The sequence below is a fragment of the Pezoporus wallicus genome, unplaced genomic scaffold (genome assembly GCF_028554395.1).
Source record: "Pezoporus wallicus isolate ANWC-B61680 ecotype Strahan unplaced genomic scaffold, APGP_CSIRO_Pwel_v1 contig_2492, whole genome shotgun sequence".
In the NCBI taxonomy this organism is placed as follows: domain Eukaryota; kingdom Metazoa; phylum Chordata; class Aves; order Psittaciformes; family Psittacidae; genus Pezoporus; species Pezoporus wallicus.
In genome coordinates, this window is record NW_026637796.1 from 1,280,911 (window position 1) to 1,302,939 (window position 22,029).

General features: G+C 38.6%; 1 protein-coding gene across 1 annotated transcript; it reads right to left on the minus strand.

The window, feature by feature from the left end:
- Positions 1-10,769: 10,769 nt before the first annotated feature.
- Positions 10,770-19,346, minus strand: TMEM33 (transmembrane protein 33). The gene is made up of 8 exons (XM_057407532.1): positions 19,299-19,346; positions 19,086-19,150; positions 17,881-17,975; positions 17,263-17,450; positions 16,267-16,334; positions 15,360-15,493; positions 13,463-13,546; positions 10,770-12,008 (listed from the first exon to the last, which is right to left on the minus strand). The coding sequence occupies exons 1-8, from the start codon at positions 19,306-19,308 to the stop codon at positions 11,879-11,881; spliced, it is 774 nt and encodes a 257-aa protein (XP_057263515.1). The 5' UTR covers positions 19,309-19,346; the 3' UTR covers positions 10,770-11,878.
- Between the last annotated feature and the right edge of the window lie 2,683 nt (positions 19,347-22,029).

Sequence of the window (22,029 nt, forward strand, 5' to 3'; positions counted from 1 at the left end):
GGCCGCCGGGCTGACGCGACGGCCACTGGGCCGCCGCTGACTCACCCGCTCCTCGCGCTGCGCATGTGCGGAGCAGTCGCTTCGCTTCAGTCGGCCTTACCTCAGGGTCGTGCTCGCGGTGGTGCTGGGCGGTGCTCGTCTGACCCTGAGTCCCGTCCCGGACTAGACGGTATCGGGCTGGCGGTTAAGATCGGCTCGGTCCTCAGCGCCCCCGCCTCGCCTGCAGCGGGTCTGCATCTGAAATGCGCATCGAGAGCGCCTCCTGGTCGGGAACCACTCAGTTGCTGCTCGTAAAGAGCAGGTAACGTGTGTGCGTGTGTGTGCTAGATTTGCTAGCACGGGCAGTAATAAGACTCGTATGCCAAATCTGTTTGCAAGATTTTTATGTGTGCGCTCCCATACGCTAAAACGTGCTTCCCGGGTCAGTGCTGATAAAACCGGATGTCTGGGTTTCTCTCCCCTTGTTATTTCCCTTACCATTATTATTAGTGGTAGCAGCAGTGATTTGTGTTATACCTTAGTTACTGGACTGTTCTCCCAACCCGTGGGAGTGACATTCTTTCGATTCTCCTCCCCATCCCTCCGGGAGGCAGGTGAGGGGGTAAAGGGGAAAGTGAGTGAGCGGTGGCGTGGTTCCGAGTTACCGGCTGGGCTTAAACCATGACAGAAGATCCAACACGGGAAGACTTCTTTCTCCAGCGAGCGAGTGCCCTGCGCTTGATTCTGCAGTCAGAGGGTTGTGATCTTTTCTTGTACTCACCCTGGCCTTTCTCACCCACAGTCTGGCTCAGGACCGTGCATGTAATTAGCCCCACTGGGAGCAGATTACAGACCTTTGTTATAAAAAAAGCTTTTCCAGAATAGCTTTGATACTAGTTTACATGACTGACAAAATGTCTTTGGCTTCCTTGTCTTCATCTGCGTACTGGGAGGAACATGGGAGCTCACCAGAAGTTAGCTTGGCAGGGAATGTGGATAATTAATGCACCTGATGATCCACAAAGCATTTGATCAGCAAGGAGAATTAGTACAGTAACTGTCTTTAATGTACCCAATTAGATCTTGAGCAAGGCTTGCTGGCACATAACTTCTTTACCAGCCAGCTAGTGATTAGCATTGACAATAGGAGTTTTCCTAGAAGCCTGGTGGAGGCAGATTGAAGTAAAATACTTGCATAAAATAATTAACACCCGTCTTCCCAGTAGTGCAATTGCAGCCATATCAAGTGAATTGGGAGTATTGCAGCAGATGCTGTGTCATTAGTACCAGATGTACAGCAAGGGAGTTAAACACTAAATTCACTGCAAGCTGTAAAGTGGCAAATGTGAGGTCAATTCACCAGTTTTAGTTGGGGTCTAGCATGCAGCTGATGCATGGTTTGCAGGCTGCTTGTTATTCTGGCAAGAGCCTAACAGTAAAAAGAAACATGAAGTTAGTGGAGTTTCCTTTCTTTTCCTTTTTATTTAGTAAAGAGGTTTGAAAGAATGTATAAATTCTTGAAACATTTGTAATTCCTGAAGAACCTCTGCTATATGCTAGAAGAGATGCTAACTGTTGCAGTACTTCTAAAAATACTTAGGTTTATAATTTCCTACCCAAACCAAATGGATTTACTAAACTATTTCATATTCTTTTATCCATCTGAGTAACTGAATTTGCCTTGTCTGGTTTTGTTGCTGTAAATCTGAAACAGGAAGTAAAATAATAAAGCTGGAATAGCATAAACAGATTTAATAGATACTACCATTGTGGTGATCAACCAGGATCTACATGACCAAGGGCTCTGCATAAACCTTTTTAATGATAAACTCTGAAATTTGGGAAAGAAGACAAAGAAACAAGCAAAAGAGCATCAGTAACAACCTATTCAGTGTGGGAAAGCTAGGCATGTGAAGCAATTGATAGTGAATTACCATGCCTCATGGCATGTAGCTGTAGCATTTTAAGACAAAATTCTCAAAACCTTATTTATGAAGCATCACAACCATTAGTTATCAATCACTAGCAGTGAATGGAGAAATGCACTAAATGGTAGGGACCTGTTTACGTATTTCAGCATATCCAAACTATATTAAACAACTTTTTGCCTATGGCAAAGACTGCTGTATTATATAGCCATAGTGAATAGGGGAGATTGTGGTGCTCATTGAATGACAACATTTTCATTTAATATAGTTGGGAGTTGCACCCTAAGGTTTAATTGTGAATAATTGTTACTTAACAGCTATTTTAAGGCCATATTGCACAAAATCAAGACAGTTTAAAGAAAATAATACAATAAAACCGCATTCACAATCAAGTTGCCAAGCTCTTAGCCAATTAAAAAAAATATTTATATACACCATGCTTGTACAGTGATTTCTGTGCTATTTGTACCTCTGGCTGGGGGAGGGAGGTTGCTTGTATACCTATCATGTGAAAATCTGCATATATTGCTCACAAGAAGAGGGAGGCTGTCTACCATATCAGGGTCATTTCCTCAGGCAGCCTTTTGCAAAAAGCTCGAGAACCTTAAACCAAGACAAAAGCATATTAGCCAGTAAAAACTTAGAAGATTCAGTTGCTTTACCAGGTCTTCAGGAAAAACAGGGACTGTGTAGGTGCAGCCTTTTAAGATTTAGAACCTGTTTTACAGAGACACTTGGAAAGTTTGCTTAAAACTACTTACAGATCAAGAAAGACAGGCAGCTGGATTGAAACATAGATCTTTGGAGACTTTATTCCTCGTTCCTGTTTTTTTAAAAGAAACAAGTAACTGACTGGATTACTTGAGCTACAAACAGTACATCATGATGGAATTCTTTAATGTTACTGCCTTGCAAGAAATCTGTGATACATAAAGGCTAATATATGGTGAAGGATTTTAGTGTTCCTTGTACAAAAAATTATGTGATGTAAAGCTAATTTAAATATTTTATAATCTGAAATTCATTAAAGATTTCAAATTCATACAGCAGAGACTTGCAATGTCCCCAGATCAGCAGCAAGAGCTGAGGTAAGGACTTAATATAGTTTAAGTTACTCTGAGAATCCCATAATATCCAGCCTTATGTCTTTCATACAGCATAGCTGTATGATTTTGTACCTTTTATGATTCTACAGATATATTGTTGACAGCAAGAAAATTCATACTGATAGTTAAAAAAATAAAAGTATGAATACATATAAAGTATTCAGTGATCCCAAACAGCCTTTAAGCTTTCCAGGTAAAATATTTAAACAGAAAAACTATTTTGTGACAAGCAGGTACATGAGGGGTATGACTCTTCTGAAACACAAAATGTTGTATCTTCAGAAGTCCATGTAACACCACTGAGTCACATAGGTCTGTTAAGTTATATCCTGGTCGCTGGGTCAGAGATAAACTAGAAGCAAATACCTTTCATTTCCAACATGTGGATATGTGTTTTCAATTATTAACATGCAGTTCATTCACCCCAACACCAGCAAAGTCATCTTCAGTTTCTGGAACTGTGTGCAGCAGTGCTTGGCCAGCCCTTTTGACCCCAGCAGCTAATGACCTGCTGCTGCAGCAGCTCACAGTCCTCGCAGCACAGACTGGCAACCACATCCTTTTCCCTGGGAACCTGGTGACTCACACTAGATCTGGGAGGCAGAGCTGAGATCACTACTGCAGAATCAGTTGAAGTGGGAAGAGGTAATTCCAGAAAACAGAAAGGGTTTCACAAGAGCAGACAACAGAATGAGATAGGACAGGTAAAGAAGGGAAAAGCTGTGAGGACAGAAAGCATCATAATAAAAATCAGTGGGAGTTATACTGGGACATATGCAGCTACAGTCAAACTGGGGAAAAGGGAAAGATTTATACAACGTATATCCAGAAATATGCACTTCATGGTTATGCAGGCAAAAGATGAAAATATTAGTTCCTGGACCAATAATCCCACACCCACCCATGTAAGAAAGACTACAATTGTAAAGCAGCAACATCCTGAGCAAAAAAGAATCAGGATTCTGCTACTACTACAAGGATTTTACAATGTATGTTTTAAGACCTTTATTACTGGGATGCTCTCGCAGATCATAGGATTTTTTATCTTCCCAACAATCACAACAAACATTTGGGCTTGTGAGTAGTTACTTCTTTGAAGAAACCTTAACTATAAATCTGGTTTTCTTTTATCTCCTTTCTAATGCGTAAGGCAGATAGGTACTTGTGAAGCCAAAGTACAATAAACCATGGAACCACATTATTCTCCTACTCTCCTGTAGCCAATAGACACAGGAGGAGCAGACTGAATTACTAAAATGTTTTGCTTCATAGCTGCAAACCAGCCACTAGAGGTCAGTGGTTTGGAATAAAATTAGCACATGTAACAAAAATTCCATTTCAAATGACCAAATTATGTTGTCAAATATAATTTCTAGCTTTTGAGTAAGGAGAAAGAATTCTTAAGGTTAGCAGCAGTTTTCTTCCTCCTGTAGCAGAAATCTAGCTTAAAATACTTAAAAACAATACTAGGTACATAATACATGATATATTGAAACAACCATTCTTACACTCTTGAGTAATATGGAGGCATGCATCAGCACACAGGACTGCAGGAAGCTTCCCACATCATCCAGTCTCCAGCTACTCCACCAATCTTTTACACAAACAAAGCAAGGACCAGCTTAAAAGCAGCTTGATTTTTAAGAATGTGAAATAAACTTGCCTTGTACTTTGGAAGTGTATAAAGGCAGGATATTAGAAGCACCTCTGCAGTACAAGAATCTTTTTTAAAAATTATTTCCCTTCCAAATATGTAAAACTCTGCAAAGAAAAAAGGCTGGCAGAGTGCAGGAAGAGGCTTTTTTAATCATAAAAAAGTGTATTAACATATCCAACTGGCAAAAACTCCTCAAAATATAATCTGTTCTTAGTCATTTATCTGCTGCTGTAAGTATACATACACACCACTGATCCACAGCACATATGCACTCATGCATATGTCTTGCTTACCAAATGTCTTGCTTACCTCTGCCCCAGAGTGATAAAAAAATTGAGAGAATTAAAAATGTGAATAAAACCACTGGATGCTCAATAAACACATGCTGATGCGAATTCAGAAAGTCAACTTCAGATTTCCATCTGCCGTTACAAAAAGACTTGATAATAAAGGGCTTTATATAACTGAAAGGATTCACAATTTTTTTGTTGTGCTTTAGTCAGAACCTAACTGAAGTTACTATAGCAGGAAGTATGTTGAAAGGAATTGTAATAGGCAAATATGTGTCATCTCAAAACAGTTTGGTCAGATTTTCTAGATTAAAAAAAAATTAAATGAAAAAAATGCTAAAATGATCACATTCTACATGTCTTTGCCCACAGAAGCAAACATACATCAGGACAAAACACCGCATAGCAGCACATACTGCATCTTCCCCTAGATTTCCAATATAAAACTATAGTAAAGCAATATGGACAGAGAAATGCTTAAAAAATAGTAATAAAAAGCAGCCAAGAAGCCTATTAGCAACATAAACCATAGTAAGTGTTTATTTTTCTACTTTTCCACTACAGGAGCTTCAAACATAATGGATAAGAACACATAATTCCACTGCAGCAGTTTTCCATTTTAAGTAAACCAAAATCAGTCTGTCTGCTCTTGTACAATGAGGCAGCATCTGAACACACTATCCCAATAGTATTTTAATAGAGGCTAAATTAGAAATAATTTACAGCCAGAAAACTGAAGTACTATCCAGAGGGTGCCGATGGTATAAAACCATGAATGGAAAATAGGAGTTTGTGAAAGCAACACAGTACCCCATAGGATTTTCAGACCTCTTTTTATCTGAGCATTCTGCATTCTGTTTTTCCCCTCATTCTTCTTCCTTCTCCTTCTATTACATTTCTACCTTTGTCAAAACTGCAGTTGACATTGCTATAACCCTTGCAGAAAATCTAGACCTGCACCTTTACAGTTTGATTTTCAGGTTAATTTTTCTGTGAAATGCCTTAATTAGCTGATGCACCATCTTTATCCAAGAAATTCTTGCTCTTCACCTTGGCAGAGGCGCATGAGTGAACATTTGTAGGAACACACACAGCAAATGAGAATACTATGATCTGCACTTGATCTCAGGAAACCGGTTTCCTCACCCCAGGCAGTAGTCTGGACTGCTGCAACACTTCATTTCCCTCATAAGCAAGGTACCACAGTCAGGCACATGGAAACAAGGATAAAGAGAGATGAACTCAACTCAAGAGCAAAGTCTGTCATAGTTCCTCAGAATACAATCCATACTACTGCTTCTACAAAGCCACAGCTGTATGGTGGTAGCCAGCTGTGTAGAATAAAGCCCATCTGGTTAGCACTGGGGCTGAATAGAAGTCAGCCATTTAACATGCCGTCACAAATGAGCCAAGTTTAACCCACAAGAAGAGGGTAACACAGGGTCACATGCTAACACTGCTTCACAATTTTGCCTACTATTTGCAAAACAAATCATTATTATACTGATAGAAATTCCAAATGATCAAGCACTGTGACTCATTTTCAGTTCAGCAGTGGTACTTAGGTAGTAGGATGTAATCATAGTCACAAAGTAACCTATTTTAAAATTAAAGGGACAGGACTCCTGCCAAAACACAGATGTACAGTCAACTTTCCTCTATTAACACCTGCACTGAAAATATGCCAGTAAACTGAGCAGGTAGGTAACTTTTTTCAAAGGACTTTGTGTTACCAAGCAGAACAGCTCCAGTAAAGACAGCTTTTTTTTTTTCTGTTTGATATACAGCTTAATCTTCCTATTTCTCAAGAAAAAACAAATGAGAAGCCACAGCAGCTTACTGCATCCTGCACTATTCTTAAACACACAAAACAAACCAAAACGAAAAGCCTATACCAGTTAGCATGGGAAGTCAGTAACTCAAAGATTAGAACTTAAACAAGTGCTGTTTTGCAACACAACATTGGTAATATTTTAAATCCAGAAAAAACTATGCAATTCGATTTCAAGAACACCAACAAAACCATAGCTGTATCAATACAGAAAACAATTTAATTTGTTTCAAAATAAATATCTGACATACAAAGCACATACAGTGAAAAAGGGTCACAGTAAATTACAAATGGAGATACTTGCTCATTCACCGAGAAAAGCCCTTGATATTCCCAATTTCATGGCATCAAATTTATCATTCTTGCTGATTTAAGCACAGCACTAAACAAATATGGATCCCAGAGCTTTCTTTCACAGGTACTGGTACGGATAATTTACTGCAGTGATCCAATTTAAAAATCAGTAGGGACCACTAAATTGCTACATAAAAGAAAGAGCGAATGAGGTGCTTTTTCCTTAGTGTCAGCAGCCTGTGATTATGTTTATTAGATTTTCCTGAAAGGGCTTCACATTTTCTCAAATATGTAGGAGAACTGTATTTCCCCTCTGAGCCCTTACATTAGCATTTTGTGCCTCAGTCCTTGAATACAAGTAAAAGATGAATTTTTCAATTTATTTTAGAAGTTTGTACCATCTGGATGGCACAGAACCAAGCAATGAAACTTCCTTACCTGCACAGTATCTGCTATTATCACAGAGCTAGCTTCTGCAGAAAATAAGTAATGCTGACATTTTATGAAAAAAGTATTTTTGAATCCACATTTAAATTCAATTCTATTACTCAATTAGAATCATAGAATCATATTAGAATACTAGAATCATTTTATTATCATATTGATAATTAATTTTTTAAATAATGGACTTCTTAAGTTTCTATCCTTAAAAGGCAATATAAACCAGCAAGGCCTGACTCTCCCTGTGATTTTAAGAAAAATATAGCACAATAGACGTTACACTACAAAGATACACTAACCAATTTCAGTATATATAGTTTAACCACCAATACTTGCACCTCAGCAGTTAAAAGTTACAGACAATTATCACAGATCAGCGTAACCTACTAACATCAAGCACGTAAGGGCTTGCGATCTTGCTTTATGGTGTTATTTCTCCTCACCAGGAAGATGATGACACTAGGGGCCATACCTACTTTTGCACATGGAAATCAAATTTTGACACAGCTTTAACAGAACATGCTATTCTAGCTTAATGGTCTTTGCTACCATTAATCTTAGCACTATAAGGTACAGTACTTTATGAAACTATTTAAGGAGCAGTTAGTATAATTTTTGGAAACAGAACCAGGAAGTCCTACATGGTGTAAAAACAAATCACAGTTCCCCCAGATGCTTGTCCAACTCCTTTTGATTTCCTGCTCTGCCAGAGCTCTTGCAGCACCTCCAGCTATGCTCTTCCCTTCCATGTCTCAGTTCCAGCCTGTAAAACGGGCAAGAACTGTACTTCCTTAGTTAACAAGGGGTCTGTACAACAAATGTTGCAATACAGGTGCCTAACAACAAAAAGGTTCAATGCAGATTGTACAAAATAAACAGCTGCATTTGTTTGGATAATACTATCACATATATAGTTAGCAGCTCAGAAACTGTTGGAAGACATAGTGGCTCATGATTATAATATATTAAAAATCCTTAAAACATGCAAATTAAAACATTAGTGGACAGTGCTCCCCTTGAACACCCATCAAAGGGAGCAAAACATAAAACTGACAGCATAAAAATGACAACAGAAGTATAAAATTAAATAAAAGGCAATAAAGGATGGATGCATTAGCGAATTGCTTTGTGTGTAAGCAATCCCAACTGGCATTAGCTGCTCCAACAACCCCAGTGGGTCCTGATACTTTATTTATCTGCAAGGGAGAACAGACAAGTCTTACACTGAAGCATCACTCCTATGGCAAGCTTGTGCACAGCAAAGGGTAGGTCTACCCACAGGATCTCTGCAAAAGCACTTTAACCTAAGAAAACTTAGACAAAAAACAATTACCAACTGGAAACAGTTGCCACATTGGGTAGGTAATCTTTCAGTAGGACAAAAACTCTTCTGCTTCACATTTGGGGTTGGGAGGCATTTTCTGGTCAGTTGCCAAGTATCTCTACTACCAGAGACTTCTGTTACAGCCTCTGCATCACTGTTAGGTGTTGACAGCACAGCAGCATGAACATATATACAGTTCTTTTCCCCAGAAAAATCTCAAGTTATCAGGACACAAACAGAATTTCAGGTGTTTGATTTGTTAGTACAGAAACAGTCAAACTGTGGTAAGAAAGCAGGCACAAGGACAGAATGTTTTTGCCAGCACTGATAAAACTTGGTGTTATCACTTAGGCAGCCTAAAGGCTGCAGTAAAAATCAAAGCTGATGAAGAGTGCAGGTCAGTTGCCCTATTTATTTTGCTTGGAAGTTACTCTTATCCCTTTGTTCCATGTTTTCTTGGCACATGAGAGTTAAGTTTTACGAGGCCACAAGTAAAATCCAGGCCTTATTTGTCAAGGAACTCCATGCAAAGCCAAAAATACACTAGTAGTCAAATCAAATCTCACTTTCTCCACTTGACCCATTTTTAAGACTTAATAGAAAGAGTTAGCAAGAAATTCAGTATCCACATGCAAGTTTTACTTCATGGCACTGTCTTCCAACTCTCTACTTACTGAAATCTCATTCACATATTCCTTTTAATCCTCCTTGTGAATTCATAGAGTTGGATCTCAGACTTAGCATCCTTCAGTTACAGTTGCAATACATCAGATCCAATTTAGACTCCTCTCATTTAATAACAGCATACAATTAAAGAAACAGTTGACTGTATCCTTAACAGCAGTCTTAGACCACAAAAATTTGCTCAGAAATAACATGATTTGCTTTCATTACAGAAGTATTTATTTGCCTTCCACTCCCAGTAGAGGGGACCAATTTAGATGATCAAATTAATTTTTAAATCACAGTGGTGCAAAAAAACTGAACAGTCTGACATCACCACTCAAAAAAAATCTACTGTGTAACACAAAGAAGGTCTAGAAAGTGCTGAAGAATTGAAAGTATTAAGTAGGTCTAGATTTCTGCTCTGACTAGACACCATTGTTGCTGTGCTTATTCTCCAGTTAAATTTTGAAGGAAAAGGTCACAAATTTTTGCACTTTAGAAGGCAAAATTCCCTATAAAATAATTTTAAAATGCACAAGACATTGTGTCCCAATACAGAAGCAGCAGTGGGAACATAAGAACATGCACACATACACACAGGACAGCATTCTGCTCAACTTCCAGGTTCAAGCATCAGTATATTCTGTTAGAGAGAAAATAAGCTTGAAGAGCTTGACAAATTACATTTAACACTCCTTTTATTGCAGTAGAAATTTTAGTTTTTATAAAATTCTCAAATTACAGGATATACATATAGTGAATCTCATTGCAAGTCTTTAGCAGCCGTAGAGCATTACTGCATGCAGTTGCTTCTGCAGTGTGCAAGTGTTCTACAAATAGCTAATCATGTTCAGAGAGCAAGACAAGTAGTCAAAGAATATCACATTCAATTACCAACTGTTTTGTCAGTACCAAGAGGTTGAGCAAAAACCAAAGAAGTCTATAAATGCATGGCTCTGATCTAACAAACTAATACAACTGGAAAGTCTGAATAATAACCACAGCAAAAACAAGATAATTCAATAGTTACAGAAAAATACTTTGCCTGTTTTCAAAACTGTTTTACATAAAACTTCTCTGAACAAGGAAGAGTAGTTAAGTACAGTGCTCTAGAAGTTTACAAAAGGCCAATGAAACCCATTTAATTTTATGCAATTAGAATACTACATTAACTACACAAGAGTCAGCAAATGCTTTGCCCTGAATTTATGGAAAGAAGTTGTGGTCAGATAGATTTTATTCCCCCCCCACCCCCACCCCACTACCTACCTTTCAGCTGCTGGATGAATGCATAATCAGCACTCAAGTTAATATTCACGTCTGTAGTCATGACACTGGCTTAGGATCAGTCATCGGATGGATTTATGCCAAGAAATCCTACACTCATTTGTTTCAGAAGCTGCCTAAACAGGTGCAATCCTTTATGCAAATTTCCCATCACAATGAGAGTCTCAGAAACTGGAATAACCATTTATATAGAGCTAGCTACAGATTAATTTTCTAAAAAGCTGACATGCTCGAATTACTGCAGTCTCACATTTGTGTAGACACAAGGACAAATATGCAATGATTCTTCAAAAGTTACTTCGTTTACATTGATTAGTACATGTAAGAGATGGCTAAAAGTTTAAGCATTGCATCTTTGTCTGAAAAGCCTACAGGTCAGCAATTTGGCTTGGTAAAACATTTTGTTATGACAAGACAACTGCAGAGTTTTCTGTGATCAGTCTTGAGACTTCTTCCAACAACATAATGTAAGACTATGTCACAAGGTAGAAACTTGGAAAAGTTCTAAGTAGTATTAATAAAAATAACCTCTCCTTCAGAAAAGGTATTAACTATGTCAGCTTCATAGATTTTAATCCTTTTTGTTAAATTCAAAGTGGGTCATAAATTTACACTGAGTATAGTAATTTAGATGAAATGGTTCTACAGATAAATTTAGGAAGCGGAAGAATACTGTCCAAAATGTACTGCATAGTTATGTATACCAACTGCTATCCACTGGAGACATCCTATAGCAGCTATAGTTCCAACTAATATAAACCTACTGAGTACAGACCTTAAAGATTTAATCAGCCTCAAACAACTGTCGATTCCTAAAAAAAAACTAATTCTGTATGACTGGGCATGTTTTAGATAGGATGCAGCTACTTTTTTCACCAATTAGCAATACAGCACAGTAATTTTAAGTTTCCATTACTTGCTTTTGATATGCTAAATTTCATATTATCTCCAGAAAAGCATATACACATTTTTATACAGCCTGGAGTGAGATCAGTGTAAAACCAGGAATTTTTAATCATCAGCAGAAGTGCTAGCTGCTCATAATGTTCACAAGACACAAGTGCCTGAAATTTGGCTATGCAACAGTTGGTGCCAATCTGCTTATGAAGGAAATGCTGCTGAGGCATAGTCTTCTTACAAAAACAGGGCACGAGGGCTTCATTATTAAGTGTTCAACAACAATCCTCAGCTCGGTGAAGAGAGTCCTGAAAAATCAGATTTAAAGAGTTTTAAAAATCCTACAGAATTTATCAGAAGTAAGTGTCATTTAAATCTTTAATTCACTTCTTTTCTCAACCCCAACACACACTCTAGTTAGCAAGTTCTTCAGATCAACTCAAGTGTTACTGTATCTTGCAAGAGCTTCAGAATTACTGTCCTTTAAACATTAACATTTTAATTAACTTTAGTTCATTGGCTTCCAGCTGCTTACAAAGAAACAGAAAAGTTCCACCTTCAAGGAAAAAAAAACCAGCCAACCAACCAAAAAAAAAAAAAAAACCCAACAAAAAGCACACAAGGCACACCACCCCCCTCATATTATTAAAAAAAAAAAAAAAAAATAGGGTAATGCTTTATCAAAAAGAGTGTAAGGAGCTGGGAGGTGATTGTGTGTTTGTGCTGCTTGTTGCCAAAATGCAAGAACTCTGCACTCTAAAAGCATTAGAAGACAGACATGAGATATACAATCCACAACACCAGTTCCCCTTAAAACTACATAAATGCCAGCAGAATTTTGGGTAAACTAGCTCTATTGAAAGCTAGTTCTATTATTGTACAATTTAAATTATTTTTAGATACCGAAGTAATAAAGCACCCTTATAGATTTTTTTGTTGTTGTTAAAAAGAATACATGAACCAAGATGGAACAAATAGTTTCTTACAAAACAGTAGGGAATAGGAGGTGATGAAGTTTATGATTCTCAGACCCGTCTTTGCATACCATGGCAGCAGAAAACACTTTATTGGTTACTGTAGCAAACCATTTTCTAATAGAATAGTGATCAGACCGGAAAGTATGTTCACAAAACTTTATGCTATGCAACACTTGTAATAAGAAAGATTCCAAGAAAGCACTAACTTGAGTAAATCCTCATAGAAATATATATGGTTTCAGAGTTCAAAGCAATAGTATTGGCCTGACCAACTTTCAAACAAAATCAATAAGGCTCTATTTCAAGCACAGTAAACCTGACTCATGAATTACCTTACAATTAAGGTTACTAATGAATTATGTTCATTACCTAAAGGAGGTAATGAACCTGTTTAAGATCATCCACAGTTTGGTGGTTTTTTTCCTGTCAATGTAACACAAGTTCTTAAGTTCCTGTCAATGTATAGACTAACCCTTAGATAGGCCTGCCATCTAAAAATAAGGATATCTTTCTGGTAAATGGCTGCAGAACAACTGAAAGATTTTGTTCTCCAAAGCATAGTTTTAATTACACAAGCATGTTCTGTAAGCTCCCATTCAAGGATGGGAAAAACGTTCAGTTACACAAAATAAATGGAACCCTGAACCAGCATCCAGGTGTATTCCACACTGTAATTGTAGAGACTTAGTATTATGAAGTATGCATTCATTTTAGAATTAAAAATTTCTGAATGCCTAAACACTATGCAGTTAAACATGAACTTCCAAAATCAGTTTAGTGCTTACCGACAGTATGGATTTCGCCGAGAAGAGTAGCGTAATGTAAGAAATCTGTAGTAAATGAATGGCTGGAGCAGACTCCCTTGCCCACTGAAAGAGAATACAGAAGTAGAGCTTAATACTGACCAAAAAAAAAAAAAACAAACAAACAAAACCAACCCAACAACAAAAAAAAAAACAAACGCAACAACAAACAAAACAGGGCTTTAGCTAGATTGAGTCACATTGGTTCAGGTTACATGTAACTGACAAGAAAAAGCACGTAACCATACACTTACAAAGACAGAAACTTACATTATAGAATAAAACTGCTCAAAGAAGCAGTTTAAAAAAGTGCTGTTCTTGTATGGATTTTACATTTAAGAAGTTTTGTATATGTTTCATTTCTGGCAGTGGGCAAAGGATTACAGAAGTGTGGTGACTGTTAAGTATTAAGAAAAGCTTGCTGGTCAAGGATAGAAACTGGTGGACATAAATAGTACAGTTACAGCAACTTTTGTCAGCTCTATTCATAGTGCTTTGAATATCTGAACCATATTTGTAGTATCTTTTGCAGAACATCTCAGAACAGGCAGGAGACTATTACAGATGTACTGAGACATTAATGGCAAGCTGATACCCGACTACTTCAGCTGCACTGAAATTAGGTTTTGGTATTTCACAAAGCTGCTGTTTCATGTGACAGTGCTGTAAAATAGTAGCATACAAATCATACACAGCAAAGCACAAAAGTACCGTGAGTTTAATTTTAATGACCGAAGTTTCTTTACATAATACAGTATAAAAAGCTATGAAGTTGAACATGACAGTTCAAGTAACTAGAGCTCCTTCAAGTATGAGCAGTGTCTTTAACCAGGGGGAAAAAAAAAGTAACAGAAGCCAGCTACACGAGGGGAGAAAGGAAATACTGCACCTGTAGAGTATCTACAAGCAATTTACTATGTTAAACCAGTTTAAAGAACAAATTCTCACAATAGCTGCATTTAACGATTTTATGATCTTCAAATTTGGTATATGATCTTTTATAAGCTTCAGTATCTACTAGATGACCTATCAAGTAGTAATACTTCACATACTAAATTCTCCAGAGAGCGAGGGAGGGAATAAAAAAATGTGCTCCTAAAGAGAAGCTTAAAGCACTTGAAAGTTTCAGACACTGGATACAAAGTGTATCTTTCAGTTAAGTGACCTTAAATGAAATTGAGTACTTCCAGGCTGAAGCATTGAAGTGTTCAGCAGACTTATCAAAAGATAAAGACAAATTACGCATTCTATCAACTTCCAAGAAGCATACTCCCCTTCCAAATATTAAAAGACAGATCATTATGCCTATATGACTTCAGAAGGATTCCAACACGCATATGCTCAAGATCCCCAAAATGAATTCAACATGCTGCAGAGCGGGTAAAACCAAATGGAATCAAAAATAGAAACAAGGTTCACTGGTCAGAAGTAACACAGGAAAGGACATAACCTACTCTTGCTTGCACACTTTTAGCAGAATTAAATACCATGCCACTTAAATTTCTAGAATCTGATAGTCAAAATTAAGACTTCACTTTTATTGAAGATCTTAATATTCCATTACACTGACCAAAATTAAACTTACCAAACAATGCAGAAGAACACAAGTTACAGGCCTGAAAAACTCCGATTTGACACAACAATGTCACCCAGGCTATGAAAGGAAATGGTTTTTTTGGTGCCGAGTTATATCAGAGTGAACACTTTTGATTTCATGATTCACCAACTTGAAAAGTCTAGGAATCAAACAACTTAAATTCAAGCTTCGGTCAGCCAGAACCATACAAATGGAGATCTGTGACCCACAGAAAACTCAACTTCAAAAAGTAATCACGTGTAGAAAGTTTCTAATCCTGACAATATTTATGGTCATTCTTACCTGAACAGCATAAAAACTGTAGCTGGCATTAGGAAAATTTCATTGCAAGCAATGAATTTCAGAATATTCTGTTGATTAGCATTCAGTTTCTCCAAAATATTTCTCAGAAAGGGCAGGCTGCTTGAACTTCGTGCCTTTAAAGACAAAAAAAAATTAATGCCAGAAAACACACAAGTTACATCTATCTACTCTAGCACAAAGAAATCAAAATATTAACAATTATAATTTACAACTCATTTCAACAGTTTAAGACTAGATCCTTTAAAGGTATTGAGATTAGTATCCCAAAGAAAACTACCATAAACTTGGAGCCCCATAATTATATAGAGTTCAATGAAAAACATGAGGTGTTGCAATTCCCTCACCCACCCATTTTAGATTTAACTGCATAGAGAAGGCCACGAGCCTTGCTCTGCCCACCAGGAGGAAGTACCTATGGTAGCAAGATAGCCTAGCTAGGAACACAAGAAGCTGGGAGTTACATTAACTGCACAAAGCAGTTCATTCAGCAGAAAGGCCAACTGGCAAGTACTTTGCTTGCTATCCTCACCCTGCAGTTTGTTATTTTACTACTGAAATAGAACATTAAATTTCACAGACTATGTTTTAGCTCGAAAAGACATGTCTTAAGTTTCAACTTAACTGTTAAACTGCTTCTGTTCCCTTCAAAGAACAGCATTTGAAAAAAATAATTAGTGTCAACATATCACTGAGTTGTAACAGAAGGAGGGGGTAGGAAGGGCAACAGAAAAGATTTCTCAGATTCTCTGTGCTGAGATTCCATACTACAGTCTCACTCTAACTCCCCTAGTGTAGCTAAAGGAAACGACAGCTGCAACTCAAACCCACTTTTAAACCCCAAGAGTATCAGCAGTATGAATTGTATCATACATTATATCATACTTACATCAAGAACCTTCTTTGTATATGTAGCAGCATGAAGCAAAGAGAACAGCAGAACTGGAAAAATACTCACTGAAGCAAGCAATAAGGAAAATTATAGGCTGCACAAGCACTTAATTTCTCTGTCACATTATGCTAACACACAAGCCGTATCTTGATGGCCCTTCACAACAGGTTGGCTGGAATGACCTATACTGTGTTAAGACATGCATGTGTCTAATACCTATTATTTATAACTCTTCCCTTTTGCTTCTTACACCTCTTAGCTACACTTTATTAACTTCAAAACATGTGTGTATGCGAAAGTACAACATACACGAGCGCATTTCTACTGAAATGCATTCTTTCTGCATGAAAGACACAAAGGAGGTTATTACTTAAAATCTAACAAATACAAGTTGTCATAGTATTATTAAGAAATGCATTTCTTTACCAAAGAAAATGCAGTTGACAGACATCCAGATTATAGAGAGCAAGAACACAGACATTCCTCTGCCAGAGACATTAAAAGTAGGACATTTTTAAGAGTGGCACAAAGAAAAATCAGTTTTTGCATATGACCTTTGACAAGCCACAGAATCCTTTTTTGCAGACCCTGTTTAATAACTTATCTGAAAAAACTACTGCTTAATAATTCCTCTCTACATAATGCATGTCCTACTTACACCGAGGAATCGTGCATAAACCCTGTACTGGTAATAAAAGATAAAGTTGCCAACTTCTCAAAGTATCACTTGAGGCTGGTCATAAAATCCACCAAATTGAAGTCTCAGGAAAAAAAAAAAATACCTAAGTAGCCAGAGACTGCATTGCACTAGTTAGAGGTGATTAATCTGAACATGGATCAATTAACATAAGCCTCTCCCATTTTACATAGAGTATGTTCTATGAATAGCAAACACATTCTAGTTCAAACTAGTTTTTCAAATCATGGCACAAGTAATGAAGAGAATCAAGTTTAAGATGTTTAAAAACATTACCAGGATGACACAAAGGATACTTGTAACAGGGTAGGAATTCACAAAGATAAGAGAGTACAACAGGTAGTGGCAGCTGTCCTCCAGCAAAGCCTGGGCCAGAAACGCCCTGCTAAGCTGAAAATGGGGTAGCCTTTGGTGTAGTCGGAGGGCACTAGTGAGAGCATTTGCCAGCAAGGCACGCTGATAAAAGCTTGCTGCTTCATGCAACCTGCAAATCATCAGAGGAGATGTTACCATATAAACCAAGCCCCAGCTCAGAAGTCTTCCACTCTTGAGAATTGCATCACAATCGCATAATACCTGAAGTATTTCTATTATTGTATATAAGCACTGTTACCAAAATACAACTCAAAAACTGATAACACTGACTTACTGTAAGTGCCACAGGTAAAACAATTCAATATATTACTTCATCATTACACATGAAGACATCCATTTGCCACTCACTACTTTACAGCTGATCAACACATTTTCCAAACGCATCTAAAAGTGGTTTAAACCAATATAAACTCTGACAAAAAGTATCCAAGTAAGCTGAACAATAGAAATTTACCCTTACATTAAAAATAACTCTATAAAAAGGAGGTGCAGTTACTTCGTAAATTATTAATGCAATTTTATAACATTACAATACATACCCTAGAAGAGGCAGGACAAATAAAGCTGAGCAGTAAACTGTGAACAAGCGGGAAATCCACATTGCTGTATCCAACTTGTTAGCCATCAGAAATTGCTACATTAAAAGAAAAAAAAACAACCCCACAGAAGTTGATATCCTAATATTTGCATACACTGAACATTCTTCCCTTCTGCAATAAACTGAAAGCCTGCCTCCAACTTTGAACAGAAACAAATCATAGCTTCAAGTGTTCTCTGATACTTGACTCATATAATGTTGCTAACATGAACAATAGGTAGTCTACCTCAGAACCACAGAGCTCCTTTATACACTACAAGCAAATATAGTAAGATCTTTTGTAGAAATAGTTCTACACAAACCACCCTCACCACACTGCCAGCTTCAAAAATGCTATTATGCAAGGTCTTTGGACCTCACCAACTTTTGCAATTATTGATTCAAGGTTCCTTTTAAAATATACTGCACACACCTATAACTAAATCCGCACAAATCTTACTGAAACAAAAAATGAAGGGGTCAGGCACAGTTGGCATAACTATGTCATAAGGAGTACAGCATCATTTTGGCCTACATATTCTTGGCCTCCAAAAAGCAGAAACCTTTTAACAGTAACCCAGCATCTCTCCTGTTGTTGAGCTCTCCTTAACGACAGCCCTCTCCACTCCTGATACAGTCTCCATATCAGAAAGGCTCTAATGAAACACAGCATGCTTTTGGCTATTCGGTGCCCAAGAGTCAAAGCATCAGCTTCCCTTCACCATAACGAGCTCAAGGGGATTTTTCCGAATTTGAACCTGCTTTTGAAGACTGCTCTTGTCCTCTGCATTCCTAGGGCAGGTTCAAAAATTGAAAATTAAAATTAAAATGACCAGAAATTACCCTAAGTAACCTGCAAGCGCCTTCATATCATTATCTCCTGTCCTGCTTGCACAATACAGCTACACGGAATTAGTTTTGAGAGAGACGTTTTCAAGAACGGCGGCGCAGCAACATCATGTTCTCCGCAAGTGAAAGGCTGTCCCACTGCTCGTCCAGGGCATACTCCGATTGGCGCAGGACCCTCCCGGCACCACAAGGGGTGCCCGCGCTGCTGGAGAAGCGCCGCGGCCGGCCCAGGGCCCTCATGCCCCCCGCAAGGGTCGGGCCGGCACCGCGACCCGCTCCATCCCCTCCCCAACAAAACCCTGGCCGGGGGCTCCTTACCACAGCTCCGCCACCGGCCCCGCCCGGCATGCGTCCATTCTGCGTGGAGTCCGCCATGGCCACACCTGCGTGGAGAGAAACGCCTCAGCTAGAGCTAGAGCTAGAGCTGGGACCGGAGCTGAGACGACCACGGCAGCCACAACCACCCCCACCCCTCAAACTGCCGACCCAGCCGCCCGCAACCCACCGGCAGCGCCACCAACGCACGCTCACCGGATACCATAAGGCGTCACTTCCAGCAAGCCGCGGGGCCTTCTGGGCAATGTAGGCCCGGCTTGGAGACGTTCTCAACAGCGCCTGCCGACGTCCCGCGGGCTGAGTGGGAGGTGGCTCGGGAGCGGTCCCGTGGAGGGCCCGGGAGCGCGTCTACCTGGGCGAAGCCGCTGAGGAGGAGGCCCGACCCGGCCCTTGCTGCGGCGCAGCGCCTTGCGAGCACTGCTCCTGGGCTGGCCTCGGCACTGGGTCCTCTATTATGTGAAAGGGGAAAACAAGCGCTGTGTGCCCAGACATGCATACTGCAAGTGATACTACATTAGCATGTAGCAGCTTTGACATAAGTTTCTGAAATCATTGGGGAATAATCATTAACACTAAAGCCAGGGAGCTTTAATCAAGTACAGATACATCAGCAACATTGTACAATGTCTGAGTTGGATAGCATGAAGCAGAAGCTCCCTGCTCACTCTGCAACATGTAACATAGGCTATTTACAAGGTCTGGAAAAGCGTTAATTCATATAATAATTCAATTATAGAATTATATAATAGTTTGGGTTGGAAGGGAACTTAAAGCTCATCTAGTTCCAACCCCCTTCCATGGGCAGGGACACCTCACACTAGACCATGTTGCCCAAGGCTCTGTCCAAACTGGCCTTGAACGCTACCAGAAATGGGGCATCCACAACTCCTGCAGGCAACCTGTTCCAGTGGTCACCACCCTCACAGTAAAGACCTTCTTCTCAGTATCTAATTTAAATCTACCTTCATCTAGTTTAAAGCCCTTCTGGTATACAGCCTTTTCTGATCCTTGTCTTAATACTGATTTTTTTGTTTTAATGACCTGTGCCAGATAGCTACGTGAGCATGTTTTCGTTCTGAGGTGGAAGTCTTTAAATCTAGTATAACTTGGCTGAAGTGGTATCGAAGTAAAGGAAAACAGACTGTGGGCCTCAAGACTGAGACCTTAGACTTTTAGCTCTTGTAGCTTCATGTGGTTTGTACGCAGGGGTTTCTCTCAAGGACGTGCAGCAGATTCCCCCTTCTGGCAGCAAGGGTTCCAGGGTAGCAAGCCATCTGCTCCAGTTCCTAATAATTCCCAGATAACTTCAGCTACTCTGGAGCAGCAAAAAAGACAGTTTTATGACCAAAGATGTTGGAATCAACATCCACAATCACCCTCATTTCTGACTTGTAGTGATTAAACGTGAAGATTGGTGGGAAGAGAGTCGGGAAGACATCGGGAGAGTGAATGTGTAATGATGTTGAAGGGGAGGGAGCAAAAGAAGAGTCAGCTGAAAGGGATTGTAATAGCATAACAATTACACGTAAATTAAGCCTTTCAGCGAGTTAACGCTTTTGAAATTGAAGATGCAGAAACTGCTTTTCCAATTCCTTTCCCAGCCACTCATCACTCACTAAAGTGGCTGCGAAGTAGGTGTAAGAACTACCCGCTGTTTTGGGAGCATTTTTTCTACAGGTTGAGGAGACTCGAGTAAAAAGCTCTATAGAATTGGGACTCTCTGTGTGTCTGCTGCGTGTTATCAAATGTGCAATAAAACTGACAAAACATTTATGCTAAACAAAAATTAAGGCTTTGCATATATATATATATAATTTACTTTGTAATTTAAGTTTAATCATTACCAGATTATTTTATTATAAAAATAAAATATTAATATGTCCACAAGATTTATCTAGATGCAACTGAAATGCGTAAATACACATTAAAGACCAGATGTTTGAGACTGCCAAACTGGAATGTCACAAGCAAAAAAAATTGATCAATCTTCACGATTATGTATTTTTAAACAGACCTAAGTTGGCAAATCCATGTCTTTATCAGGAATGCTCATTCATTTCTTAACATTTGTAATTAAGGAAGGACTGAATACATACACATGCAATGCATTGATTTCTAGAGTCTGGTTTGCTATCTGTCAGTCATAACATTTAAGTTTGTATTTCCTTTTAGCAAAATTGTCTTTCACGTATTTCCCTTAATTTCATTTAAATAGAATGCTTTATGCCCAAAAAGTTAATGGTTTAAAAGGTGCTTACTTTAGAAAATTTAATACAGAACATCATACTTGGTCCTTTGCAGCCATAAAGTCCCCTTTGGTTTATATCAATTTTTCCTTTCCAGACTTTTCCCTTCACCTTTTTTCTTCATCTGTTGTCAGTTTTTGTTTGATATAGTCTCTTCTATTGAGCAGTTCAGACCACGCTACTGTTCACTTTAACTTTAGAGAAGACGTTAAATTATATCTTAAGAAATCAAGTGTCAGCTATTAGCTTCTCCCTTTCCCAATTCTCCTCTGCTATAATATTGCTGATTGAGCAGAGAGAAGGAGCAGAAATTGATTCCCGTGTTATTAATAATTTGGTTTCCAACAGTCATAAGGGGATTCTTCTGGACCATCAAGGCACCAGTTTGCTTTCGTAGATGACTGATAGTTCAGATGTTTAGAAGAATATCAGTGTAATTGCTGAGGACTTATGTACCTCATTAGCAACGTAGTCCCATTTCTCCTTTTTGGCAGTCCAACAAGATCAGCACAAACATATCTGAAACTGTAACTAACACATCTCTGTTTCCCCCCCCGGAAATTTAATAAGGCTATCAGAGAATTATTGGCAGTAACAATATTGGGATCAGTTCTCTCTTAATTTAAAAAATGATGAATGCAAAGGGATATATTTTGACCTTTTGGGCCCAAATGTATACA